Raw genomic sequence first — 14,047 nt, 5'->3', positions numbered from 1 at the left:
CATGAACACCAGAAGATTTAAGGATTTAACTAATTATGGTATTTCTTAAATCACATTCAAACAATACTTGATTGTCAACTATACCTTTTCCTTTGTGTTTTTTCTGTTTTTGTTCACTCAGTTTATCTAAAGGAAGATCGTGCAACTCTAGGTTGTACAAGTTCCGGGCTAACACTTTGGTCAAGGTTTCCATTGTCATTGCCCATTCAGTGATTAGTTCTTCCCAACAAGTGAGTGATGACAAAACAACCAATAATTCATCCCATAGCTCCCGGGAAACGTACACATCCAAGTTTGCTTTGATCCAGGCGACTATGAGAGTCTAGACAAAAAAGACAAATATAAAATTAGCAAATAACTGCCGATCCATCCACCTAAAGGTTAACATTTGGTGTAAAGCAGGCAAGTATAGATGTACATTAAAAATGGTATATTTTGAGTATTATTTGGAGTGCTCATATTAATTTGGTTTAACTCCAGAAAATAACAGGTTAACAAGTGGAGATGTTTTAAAGAAAAGCATGCAGCTAAATGTAATCATGGCAACAAGCTACCTCAAATTGAAAAATGACCATTAACAGACTTCCAGGAAGGGTTCATCTAAGTCACTAATGAAGAAGCTTGAATTTGAGAACAGGAAAATAAAAATTACTAAAATATGTAGATAGAATTGTTGAAAGGAAGCTTGTCCCAAATTATTGACAAAGTTCAATTTACTAGAAGCAAATGTCATGTCAATTTGAGTGAAAAAAGAGCAAAAAGATAAACCAGGAAAGATAGTACCATCATGACATATAAAAGACCATTCATCCTCTTGATAGTGTTCTGCCATTCAATAAGATAATGGATGAACTGTACTGTAACACCATTTTCCTCTCCGATAATCTCTGATTTCTTTAATGCCTGGAAATCTATTGCTCTATCAAAGATTAAGCCTTCCAAACCCCTGGAATAGAGAAATCCAAAGATTCACTACGCTCTAAACGAGGAAAGTTCTCGTCATTTAAGTTCGAAGTTGCTCATCCTTCATTTTATGAACAGTGATCCTTTTAGACTCTTCCTCTCCTGTAACGTCCTAGTTCTTCCAACGCTTCTTTCGAACAACCATTGAACACAACAAACTCCAACTCTGAACTACAAACGACCTTAATTGCAATAGGGCCTTAGGGGGCAGTGTTTGTGTCTTTGAACTACAGGTCCACGACCAATTTTCCAGCAACTGGTGGTCCTGCACCTCTGTTAATCTGGCCAAATTATGAGAGCGCATTTAAAATCCCCCCCGGATGTTCATTCCCCCACCCCCCTGAAAATGTGGCGGCTAGTCCAGGTGAAGCAGCTGATCTCGACTTCTGCGGTCGTTCGGCAGGTCGAATATCAACAATCTGGAACGGAGCTGGCAGATCCGTTCCATAGCTGACTTCTGAGGCCGAATTTGCAGGTCGGTACCTCAGCTCCGCGGCGGCCTACATGGACCTTTCCAGTACCGTTCGACTCCTTTCGGAGACCGTGACCTCTGTTGGTCCACCAAAATGGATAATCCAATAAGGCTCTGGAACCAAGTGTGCTGGAAAATCAGTAGTGGACCTGTATATTGTTTGTTTTTATATATTTAACTTATTTTTGTTATTTAATATGGTATCTACTGAGTACTAGGTTTACATATCTGCTGTGGTGCTGCAAATAAGAATTTCTTTGTTCAGTTTCGGGACACAGAACAATAAAACAATCTTGAACTACCTTGGTGGGCTCCCTGAATATTTTAGGGCTAATGTACTTAATCTCTCCTGATAAAACAGTTTCTGGGATAGTGGGACTATCAGGTAAATGTTTCTACACATCCGAGAGAGCAAGTACTTTCAATAAGGAGATCAAAATAATGCACACTATCGATGTGATCTCACCAAGGCGCTATGGAACTGTAATTAGGTATCTCCAGCCTTGTATTGAATTCCCTTAGCAATTAAGACCAATAATCCTGACTACAGGTGCTGTCTGTGCAGCGTCCGTATGTTCTCCGTGTGACCACGTAGGTTTTTTTTTCTCCGGGTGCTCCGGTTTCCTCCCACATTCCAAAACATGCAAGTCTGTAGGTTAATTGGCTTCTTTAAATTGCCGCTATTGTGTAGGACGCAAAAGTGGGATAACAGAGCTAGTATGTGATTATTGGTCGGATGGACTCGTTGGGCCGAAGTGCTTGTTTCCATGCTGCATCTCTAAACTAAATCCCTAATCTTTCTTCTTGTCAATCCATGCTCCCTTATCCCCAATTCCACCTGGTTTCACTTTGTTCACATAACTCCAATGCACGACCTGATCAAAAACCTTCTGACCATCCAAATATAACATGACTACTGGTTTTCACCAAATCAACTCCTCGATACATCCTCAGACCTCTTCAGATCGTTCACCTTGTTGTGGTGAAGAGGCTTGCGTGCCCCCATGATTCCGAGAATGATGCAGTCGGAAGCACTAGCTTCTGGTAGGGCCACCCATGGCAGTAAGGTCGAGGATGAGGGTCCAGACTAAGAACGATCAAACCTACAAGACCTCAACGGCAGACCAGGCGGACAAAGTTATCTTGAACTCAACGGCTATGAAGGCAGATGAAGGCTGCAACAGATCTATCAGCTCCAATCATCTTGGTTCCCTTGCCATTGGAATTAGTTAATTGATTTGTGAAGGATCGTGTGCTTCTTGGAATACAACATCAAGTACATGTTAAACAAACACACACACAGGCATCTTCGTTCTTCGGAACATAGACCATCATCCTCGACCTCGAGGGATAGCCACGACGACAGCCTCAGAGAACTCTAATGGATTGGTCAAACATGACTACCCTTCCACACATCCAATCTGACTGTTTAATTATAACATTACATCCAAGAGCCTTACTGTCTGACCCTTTAGTATAGCTTCTAATATTTTCCAACTATGGCCACAGATTAACAGGTGAACTGATCCATGGTTTCTGTGTCTCCTTTTTTAAACAATGATGCCAACATTCGCTACAATGACTTACAGAATTTATTGAATTTTGGAAGATGAAAATCAGACCATTACTGTCTCTATCACCACTTCTTTCAAAACCCTGGGAATGTAGATCAAAAGTTCCTTGGGATTTATCACTTTGTGGGGTCATTAATTTATCTAGTAGTACCTCTTGGCTGTTGTTAATTTCATTTTCTTCCTCATTTATACTGAGCCCTTGCTTCTCCAGTATTTCTAAGAAGTTTTGCTCATGTTGGTTTACTTCACAACATTCGGAACAAGAACTCCATCTCAGATACAATCCAGAATTAATGTTCTCTAGTGTCAGTCTAATTTAATGTGCCTGACAAATGAATAATTCAAAGCCCTTTATAGTCACTGCACTGACCTCACATACAACTCTAATTTCCTCATTTAAATCATGTCCTCCATCATTTCTGGAGACGAGAGACTGTATATGGTGGAATATGGAGCAAAATAAAAATGCTGCACAAAACTCAAAACATCTGCGGAGAGAGACCTGATATTCCAAGAAAAGACTTAGCATGAGGAATCCTGCACATCCCGATGCAGAACCTCAACCTGAATTAGCAAGTATCTTTCTGCCTCTGCAGATGATGTTTAACTGCTGAGTTCCTCCAGCAGTTTATTCATTCCTCCATCTTTGCTACTGCTCAGAGGCTTATGAACATGTCTCAATGTTTTCTGACACTTGCTGCTTCGTGGCTCCACCCAAATCGATCCAAATTCCATACCACAATCTTCTGAGATAAAATTCTTTCTAACTACTTTCTTAACACCCCGTTTCATTTTATTTTTTTACTGTTCTTAATCTCAATTAGTCTGGAATATTTAACAGATCCAAATTTAAACCTTCAAAAGGAAATAAAGAGAAAATGTCATTGTCATCCAAGCAAATACAAACCCTTATTAACAGAATAGATTTCCATAACTGAATTGAACCCCTCTCAATCTCAATAACCAACCAAAATATCACACTTTATTTCAACCCAATAGTGCACACCATTAAACCACCTTAAAGTTGTTAAACATAGTATACTTCAAAAAAATGGATCTAGGTGCATGCTTTACCCGAAAGAGTGGTGTAGCAAGTCGTCCCGCTAACAGAGAATTTCTTCTTCCTTGAGATAGTGGCAGAGTTTGTTGTGGTCGCTTCATAACAGATTCTGTAATCCTCAACAAAATTAACAACAGTTGCTCCCTGCAATGATATAGGTTTAAATTAAGTTCTGCACTGTGGCATCTCAGGTTCAACTTTCACTTTCCAGCAGTTTCTATTGTAGATCCAAGATACTAGTTAATAAAAAGTCACGTGATGCAATTTACTTGCAAAATTTATGTCTCCACACATTTCAACTTGATATCAAATTAGTCGCAAAATAACATCAAATTTCTTTTTCATTCTACAACATTAAGCTACAAAGCCCACGTTGAGTTTTAATGGTGTGACTAATTTGTTACATATTATACAAATACATTGCACTAACAATTATAATAAGCATATTTGAATTAAGACATTTCCATTCAAAACTAGAATATAAAGAAGTGGTTCATTAAGTTCTGATTTTCACTCGCCGTGTTCTTCATAATGGCATACTCTTGTCAATAGGAATGGGCATGTACATGTGGCTTCATCACCAACATTGAGAGGAGTTGCACTTTTGAATAAAAATATTTTAAAAACTGGATGCTTTCATGTTTCACTGACAAAGGACTTTCAAACAATTTATTTGAGAAGAAAGTTTAATTTTGTTTTGATGCCGTGCTGATTTTCAGATGGTTTCAATAATTGTTCATTGATTTGATGACATTTGTCAGGGTTACCATAGAGAATGAAGGTGCACATGGCACAATCAGTCAACATCTGTTCTCTTTCAGAATGTCCACCCAGAAGCAAGCAATGTCATTCCAATATTATTTATTTCAAATACGGATCTGACAGTCACAACATAATGCTTTTTATCCACGTTACATAGAATAGTACATTACAGGAACAGCCCCTTCAGACCACAATGTTTGTGCTGAAAATAATGCCTCGTTAAACTGATCTCATCTGCCTGTACATGATCCATATCCCTTCTATTCCCTGCACTTCCATGTGCCCATCTAAAAGCGTCTTCACAACACTATTTTATCTACCTCCACCACCACCCCTGGCAATGTGTTCCAGGCCTCCAGTACTCCTCCATTCCATGACTGACCAACATTTCCAAAAAATGGAAAGCAAACAATATCTGATTTGAAATTTAGCAGCAAGTACTTTCAGAAATGGCATTTAGGCCAAAATCATGAGCAAATATTTTAGAAATGGCATCTTAGTCAGATTAATTAAAGCTAGTAGGATTAAATTACTATGGACTTCGTTTTTGGATGCGCTAAGTACTTTGGTTTTGTATTATTTTGGTCTAGTTACTGAGTATTACTGATCATTAATTAATTGCATTATTGATTATTATATATTTATTTGTGTTATTATGTTACTGGACACCAAGTAAGAATTTGCCGTATGACGATTAAACATTCTTGACTCCCTTAAGAAGTTCATGAATGTAGTTTGTGGTTGTGCATAATTTGAAAACTAAGAATACACCAAAATTCAAGTGCTATTGAATGGCATACATACAGTGCCCTCCATAATGTTTGGGACAAGGACCCATCATTTATTTATTTGCCTCTGTACTCCACAATTTGAGATATGTAATAGAAAAAAAATCACATGTGGTTAAAGTGCACATTGTCAGATTTTATTAAAGGGTATTTTTAGACATTTTGGTTTCACTATGTAGTGGTGTGTTTATACATACATAGTCCGCTCATTTCAGGGCACCATAATGTTTGGGGCACATGGCTTCACAGGCGTTTGTAATTGCTCAGGTATGTTTAACTGCCTCCTTAATGCAGATACAAGAGAGCTCTGGGCACCTAGTCTTTCCTCCAGTCTTTCCATCACTTTTGGAAACTTTTATTGCTGTTTATCAACATGAGGACTAAAGTTGTGCCAATGAAAGTCAAAGAAGCCATTATGAGACTGAGAAACAAGAATAAAACATCAGCCAAACTTTAGGTTTACCAAAATCAACTGTTTGGAACATCATTAAGAAGAAAGAGAGCACAGGTAAGCTTACTAATCGCAAAGGGACTGGCAGGCCAAGCAATACCCCACAGCTGATGACAGAAGAATTCTCTCTATAATAAAGAAAAATCCCCAAACACCTGTCCAACAGATCAGAAAGACTCTTCGGGAGTCAGGTGTGGATTTGTCAATGACCACTGTCCGCAGAAGACTTCATGAACATAAATACAGAGGCTACACTGCAAGATACAAACCACTGGTTAGCTGCAAAAATAGGATGGCCAGGTTACAGTTTGCCAAGAAGTACTTAAAAGAGCAACCACAGTTCGGGAAAAAGATCCTGTGGACAAATGAGATGAAAATTAACTTGTGTCAGAGTAATGGCAAGAGCAAAGTATAAAGGAACTGCCCAAGATCCAAAGCATACCACCTCATCTGTGAAACACAGTGGTGGGGGTGTTATGGCCTGGGCATGTAATTCTGCTGAAGGTACTGGCTCACTTATCTTCATTGATGATACAACTGCTGTTGGTAGTAGCATAATGAATTCTGAAGTGTATAGACACATCCTATCTGCCCAAGTTCAAATAAATGCCTCAAAACTCATTGGCCGGTGATTTATTCTACAGCAAGACAATGATCCGAAACATACTGCTAAAGCAACAAAGGAGTTTTTCAAAGCTAAAAAAAGGTAAATTCTTGAGTGGCCAAGTCAATCACCCAAACAGAACCCAATTGAGCATGCCTTTTATATGCTGAAGAGAAAACTGAAGGGGACTAGCCCCCAAAACAAGCATAAGCTAAAGATGGCTGCAATACAGGCCTGGCATCGCCAGAGAAGGCACCCAGCAACTGGTGATGTCCACGAATAGCAGACTTCAAGCAGTCCTTGCCCGCAAAGGGTATGCAACAAAATACTAAACATGACTACTTTCATTTGCATGACTTTGCTGCGTCCCAAACATTATGGTGATCTGAAATGGGGGGACTATGTATAAACATTGCTGTAATTTCTACATGGTGAAACCAAAATGTATAAAAATGGTCTTTATTAAAATCTGACAATGTGCACTTTAACTACGTGATTTTTTCTATTACAACTCTCAAATTGTGGAGTACAGAGGCAAATAAATAAATGATGGGGCTTTGGTCCAAACGTTATGGAGGGCACTAAATTGGTACTGGATTTCTGGATGGGAAAAAAGGTACATCTACTTTACCTTGTATCATCTTAGAATCACATTGTATATTAATGATTTGGTTGATGGAATTGATGGCTTCGTGGCCAGGTTTGCGGATGATACAAAGACAGGTGGAGGAGCAGGTATTGTAGAGGAAGCAGGAAGTCTGCAGAAGGACTTGGACAGGTTGCGAGTGTGGGCGAATAAGTTGCAAATGGAATACAGTGTAGCAAAGTGTGCGGTCATGCACTTTGATAGTAGGAATAAAGGCGTAAACTATTTTCGAAATGGGGAGAGGATTCAGAAATTGGAGGTGCAAAGGGTCTTGGGAGTGCTGGTGCAGGATTCTGAAAAGGTTAATTTGTTGCTTGAATCGGTAGTAAGGAAGGCAACTGCAATGTTAGTATTCATTTTGAGAGAACTAGAATATAAAAGCACAGATGAACAGTGATGCTGAGGTCTGATAATGTGCTGGTCAGACTGCATTTGGAATATTGGGAGCAGTTTTGGGACCCATATCTGAGAAGAGGTATGCGGTGTTGGAGGGGGTGTGGAGGTTTATGAGAATGATCTTGGGGATGATTGGGTTATTGCATGTTAAGCGTTTAACAGCTCAGGGCCTGTACTTACTGGAGTTTACAAAGATGAGGGGGATCTCATTTGAAACTTACAGAATTGCTTGGATAGAGTGGATGTGGAGAAGATATTTTCACTAGTGGGAGTCTAGAACTAGAGGGCACAGAATAAAGTGACATACCTTTAAAATGGTGATGAGGAGGAATTTCTTTAGCCAGAGGCTGGTGAATTTGTGGAATTCATTGCCACAGGCCGGAGGCCAAGTCATTGGGTATTTTTAAAGCGGAGTTTGACAGGTACTTGATTAGTAAAGGTGTCAAAGGTTGCAGAGAGAAGGCAGGAGAATGGGGTTGAGAGGAAAAAATAGATCATCCATGGTTGAATGGCGGAGTAGACTCAATGGGCTGAATGGCCTAATTCTGCTTCTATGGCTATATTTAACAATGTTATTTGCCAAAATAAAGCTTTTATAAAAATACAATAAATCAAGTTTTGCAGGAGTGCAATGTATAAATAAACCTTTGATCTTACCAGGTTTTTTTGTTCATTATTGTATGGACAACCATGTATCTGTAAATGTTGAGAACACGTTTACACATATCTACATGTTCATCTAAAAGGGCCCCAATTTCATTGGCAGGTTCTAGTAGCAAGATATTTGCAGAGTTGGTTATAAAAACCTGTAATGAAATGGAAAATAATGTAAAATAAAACATAGATATCATAAGATATAGGATATATCAGAAAATAAAATGACAGATCCAAGATTAAAAACAGAGGCACCAAACTAATGCGAGTGAAAAATCAAACTCAGAAATTGAATTCTGAGTGCAATGGACTTTAACAATGCACAATAAATATGGACACAAACCTGCAATGATGCTTGAACTCCTGCACACACATTACTCTCTTCTTCTTCCAATTCAAGTGTTTTATTAATTGCATTCTGGTAGGATGAATTCCTTGTCCAACTGGAATTCCTAACATGGCCTAGTACTTTGGTTATTTTATCCTATTAATTTAGAGACAAAAAAAGTGAAACAAGTCCAATTTGAAAACAATTTTTAGTATTAATATTTATTGCCATAAGCTGGTCAGTTCTATTCCCATGGTCTTGTCCTCTCCGAGTCTACCCTCCTGATCCAATTTGTCTCACTAAAGCCACAACGCCAGCTCAAAATACTTCATCAAAAATGTAATAAGCAAAGTTCAAGTTGAAGAAAGTCAATTAGGGGCCGTAATTGTATTAACAGGATTACAGAATACAACAATAAAAAATGTTATTGTTTACATGCAAAGGATCGCTGTTAACTGCTATGTTAAACACTATCCTGAGCATTCTATCACTCCAGAGGATTTTTGAAATATTGAGATAAGAACATAAAAGCTCTTAAAACAACAATCACCAATCCATTTTAGTACAAATGTGTTTCTGGCATTTGGAAGATGAGCATTCTCTTACATTATTCAAGTCGAAGATAAGTAGCAAGAATATTATGTACAATCTCAGTCAGGTCAGTAACATTCATAGAAGGAAAATCTTGGGATCCAATTCCATAACTCCCTGAATGTGGCAACATAAGTCGATAACGTGGTAAAGAAGGCATGTGGTATTGGTTGGGGCATCGAGAATAAGAGTCAGAAAGTCATGAGGCAACTTTGTAGATTTGATAGGCTGCGTTTCGAGTAGTTCTGATTTCTCCTTTACAGGAAGGATGTGGAGGCTTTGGAAAAGGGTGTAGAGCAGGTTTACCTGCATGCTGCCTGGATTAGGGAGTATTCGCTACACAGAGAGGTTGATCAGACTTCTCTGATTTCTCTGCAAATTTTCTCTGGAAAGCCAGAGGTTGAGGGGAAACCCAACAGAAGTACATAAAATTATGATATGCATATCGTAGACAGTCAGTACCTTTTTCCCTGGATGGAAAAATCATACATTAGAGGGCATAGCTTTAAGGTGAGAGGGGCAAAGATTAAAGGAGATGGGTGCGCCAAATTTTTTTTAAATGTTTTTTTTTTACACAGAGGATGATGAATGTCTGGAACATGCTGCCTGAGGTGGGGAACAAGCTGCCAAAAGTGGTGGTGTAGGTGGGTACAATAGTGGCTGCTTACTGCAGGGAATTGTTTTTTTTATCCCCAATTCTGTTTAATTTGAAGACAGCTTTTTTTATGCTTGAAAAAATGTTTTGCTGAACACACCCGCTCAGTCCACCTAAACTTACATGACCTCCCGGTTGCTAAACACTTTAACTACCCCTCCCATTCCCATACTGACCTTTCTGTCCTGGGCCTCCTCCACTGTCAGACTGTGGCCCAACACAAATTGGAGAACAGCACCTCATTTTTCTCTTGGGCAGCTTACAACCCAGTGGTATGAATATTGACTTTTCTAACTTCAAGTAACCCTTGCTTTCCCTCTCTCTCCATCCCTCCTCCATCCTAGTTCTCCGACCAGTTTGAATGTCCTCCTGGTTAAATTTTATCTTTGTATGCTTCGTTGTCACCTTCCCCTAGCTGACAATGGTCTATTCTACATTTTCCTAGATGTTCGTCTCCTTTGATAACGTGTTCACTTCTTACCCGTCCATATCTCTGTGTCTCCCTCTCCCAGTCTGAAGGGTCTCAACCCAAAACATCACCCGTTCCTTCTATCCAGAGATGCTGCCTGTCCTGCTGTGTTACTCCAGCATTTTGTGTTTATTTGAAGAGATACTACCATCTTTTTGAAATTGTGTAATTTAAAATTTCACTGATTTTGAAATTTGGTGCAGAGGTAATTCTGCTATAACACGCATTTCCAAAATAAAGGCATACAACACAAACATTGTATTAGGGAAATCTATTTGAATTATGCAGGCTAAGATTATTATAATGTAATTTCAATCAGAATGTAGAGAACCACGTATAAGTTACAAGGGGAAAAAAAAGCTTGTAATTAAACAGAATTGGGGATAAAAATCCCATTTTCCTGCACAAAGCAGTTATCATTGTCTTATAAGAACACAGCTGTTACTTAAACATCAGGTGACCAATGAAACTGACAAGCAGTTGCTTCCATTGAACAATACATGTGCAACAATTCTCTATTACATAATGTAACATACAAGCATATTTTTAGCTTGCAGTAACAAAAATAAATTATTGCTACTGAAAAGACCTTTACTCCTGAAAAATTCGACAGGAACATCATTTCCCGACTGACATAATTATTTTTATATTGCCCTTTCTAAAACACAAGGTTTCTTCAAAATGCAACCATCGCATTATAGCAGAGGTGCCTATATCACCAAAATAGAAAGCTGGCAAAAATCAAAATGAATCAGTCAAGTGCAAAAAAGCACATCATTATCCATATTATGGTATTTTGCAAAAATCTATGAAATATATCCTCAGTCACCTGGTTAATAATTATGATCAACAGCAATAAAAACAAACACCTCTTCTTTGCAGTAGCTTACTGAGTGTAAATTGGTCAATGCAATTCCCTCATTGTAACATTGTTGCAATTCTTTGGCTGTAACTTCTCACACTGAGACCACAAAAGGAACTACCGTAGTTCTGCTGTAACGCAAGTGTCCATATCGTGAATTGGATATAATGCAATTGATGAATCAGGGAACACTATTTGTTTAATGCAGGTCAAATTGGTTATTTTGATAGGAAACTAGAGAATGACTTAAAAATTACTTTGGAAATTGACAAGCAGAAAGAACATTAAGGAAAAATGTTTCTATGGAGCCATTGCGCAGTAATTAGACATCAGTCTCTTAAGAACATAGTCTGTTATATTTTTGAAAGACAGCTTTTTGCTGTTTGTAAATTTTCTGCTATTAAAAAGTTCTTTATTTTTGAAAATCCAGCAGAGGACATAAAGCTTTGGTATTGTTTAAAATTCTCTAGCTCTAACCAGTTTTCCTATTGACATAACTCATTTTCCAACATTATTTTCTAGAAAAAGAGCGTCATAGAAACACAACTATCGGGAATCAAAGCAGATATACACAACTTTTTCAAAATGCAGGAAGGCAGATTTTCAATAAAAGTATCTGATTAAATTAATAGACATTGAAGTGAAGCAGAATTTATATTTTCCCATTTAAATTACACTATAACATTCCAGTCAAAGTCAACCTGAATATGATTTTATATAATAATAATAATAATAATACATTTTATTTATATAGCGCTTTTCATATACTCAAAGACGCTTTACAGAGATTTTGAGAACATAGGGAAATTAATAAATAAATAAGCAGTACCTCTTCCTGCTCCATTTTTTCCGGTGGATAAGAGCTTCTATGTTCTTCAGAATTAACTAAATTTATGACACTTGTTGAAGGGGAATAACCCAAGTCTTCAGCCTCTTTCATAAATACAGGCTTATCCTCTTGCTGAATCCATTCCTGATAAACTTTAACAACTCTTCTCATGGCTGCAGCTTCACAGATAGGCAGCAGAAAAGCCTAAGCGTGTGATAAAATTGAAAACGTCAATTGTTCTACTGCTCAGGAGGAAATAGAAAGTAAATGGCTTTGTAGTCTGTTTTCAAAAATCTAACATTTTGTTACACATGCTCAATCAATCAGGTTTTAAACAGCATTAAACAACATCTATTGCATCCGCTGCTCTAGATGTCAACTTATTTATATCGGCGAAACCAAGCGCAGGCTCGGCGATCGCTTCGCTGAACACCTGCGCTCGGTCCGCATTATCAAAACTGATCTCCCGGTGGCCCAGCACTTTAACTCCCCCTCCCATTCCCAATCTGACCTCTCTGTCATGGGCCTCCTCCAGTGCCATAGTGAGGCCCGCCGGAAATTGGAGGAGCAGCACCTCATATTTCGCCTGGGCAGTTTGCAGCCCGGTGGTATGAACGTCGACTTCTCCAACTTCAGATAGCTCCTCTGTCCCTCCCTTCCCCTCCTCCTTCCCAGATCTCCCTCTATCTTCCTGTCTCCACCCTTATCCTTCCTTTGTCCCGCCCCCCTGACATCAGTCTGAAGAAGGGTCTCGACCCGAAACGTCACCCATTCCTTCTCTCCCGAGATGCTGCCTGACCTGCTGAGTTACTCCAGCATTTTGTGAATAAATCGATTTGTACCAGCATCTGCAGTTATTTTCTTATATATTTAAACAGCATTAATCACCTTCTACTGTTCAAACTTGTTCGTGCCAGTTATGAGCAAGTTTCTTTTAAATTAATTTCTCTGCATTTCAAATAGAAACTGTAGCTACACCAAAAACTGAGTATCCTTCATTCTTATTAAACTTAAATCTTGTGAAAGTTAAGTTTTGCAATTCATAAATGAAATAAGAATTGGTCTTGGCATCATATTCGGCACAGATATTGTATGCTGATGTGCCCATTTATGCCAGTCTGAAGAAGGGTCTCGACCCGAAATGTCACCCATTCCTTATATCCAAATGCTGCCTGTCCCGCTTAGTTATTCGAGCATTTCATGTCTATCTATGCTCTGTACTGTTCTATATCCCCATTACAAGTTTTTGTTTTGATACTATTGCTGAGTTCACATTAAAAAGGTTCTGTCAACATACACGGGAGACACTCCTGCATCTGAGAAACTTGCCAGAATTAGATATTTTTATTTCACTAAGCTTTTTAAAGAAAATCAATAGAAGTACGAGCCAAAATTTAACGAACCATGTAAATATATTGGAAATTACCTGTCGAAAAACTTCGATAATAAAATTCACATTCTCCCGCGAGGAATAAAAAACTTTCCGCACTATTTCCATATCTGTTAGATGCTCTTCATCAACACTACATAGACTAGATGAACTGGGTTCACGCTCAGTTAAGGTGCTGGTATTTGAATGGGACTGTTCCAGTTCTGTGCTGCCATCTCCAGAGTCTGCCCGACAAGAGCCCTCCTCACGAGCAACCAAACCAGCAGCTGCTCTCTGGAGAATAGATTAATTTTATTTAATAAAATTCCAGTTCACTAATCATTAACAAGAAACAAAATAATATTTACTAATTTAAAAGCAATTAGTTAACATATTGCGGCACGGTAGCGCAGCGGTAGAGTTGCTGCTTTACAGCGAATGCAGCGCCGGAGACTCAGGTTCGATCCTGACTACGGGTGCTGCACTGTAAGGAGTTTGTACGTTCTCCCCGTGACCTGCGTGGGTTTTCTCCGAGATCTTCGGTTTCCTCCCACACTCCAAAGACGTACAGGTA

General features: G+C 38.7%; 1 protein-coding gene across 13 annotated transcripts in view; it reads right to left on the bottom strand.

Moving 5' to 3' along the window:
* The window catches only part of ralgapa1 (Ral GTPase activating protein catalytic subunit alpha 1), a 137,421-nt gene that overhangs the window by 96,678 nt on the left and 26,696 nt on the right, over positions 1 to 14,047 (bottom strand). For all 13 annotated transcript variants that reach the window (XM_078406557.1, XM_078406564.1, XM_078406559.1 and 10 more), the window contains exons 10-15: positions 13,531 to 13,767; positions 12,105 to 12,308; positions 8,714 to 8,854; positions 8,374 to 8,522; positions 4,084 to 4,213; positions 85 to 322 (exon numbers count right to left, since the gene is read on the bottom strand). In XM_078406557.1, coding sequence (XP_078262683.1) covers positions 85 to 322; positions 4,084 to 4,213; positions 8,374 to 8,522; positions 8,714 to 8,854; positions 12,105 to 12,308; positions 13,531 to 13,767 — 1,099 coding nt within the window. The remainder of the gene's footprint in view (positions 1 to 84; positions 323 to 4,083; positions 4,214 to 8,373; positions 8,523 to 8,713; positions 8,855 to 12,104; positions 12,309 to 13,530; positions 13,768 to 14,047) is intronic.

The sequence above is a fragment of the Rhinoraja longicauda genome, chromosome 10, assembly GCF_053455715.1.
Source record: "Rhinoraja longicauda isolate Sanriku21f chromosome 10, sRhiLon1.1, whole genome shotgun sequence".
In the NCBI taxonomy this organism is placed as follows: domain Eukaryota; kingdom Metazoa; phylum Chordata; class Chondrichthyes; order Rajiformes; family Arhynchobatidae; genus Rhinoraja; species Rhinoraja longicauda.
Note: the sequence above shows the minus strand (reverse complement) of the source record. Positions and strands in the feature narration are given on the sequence as shown.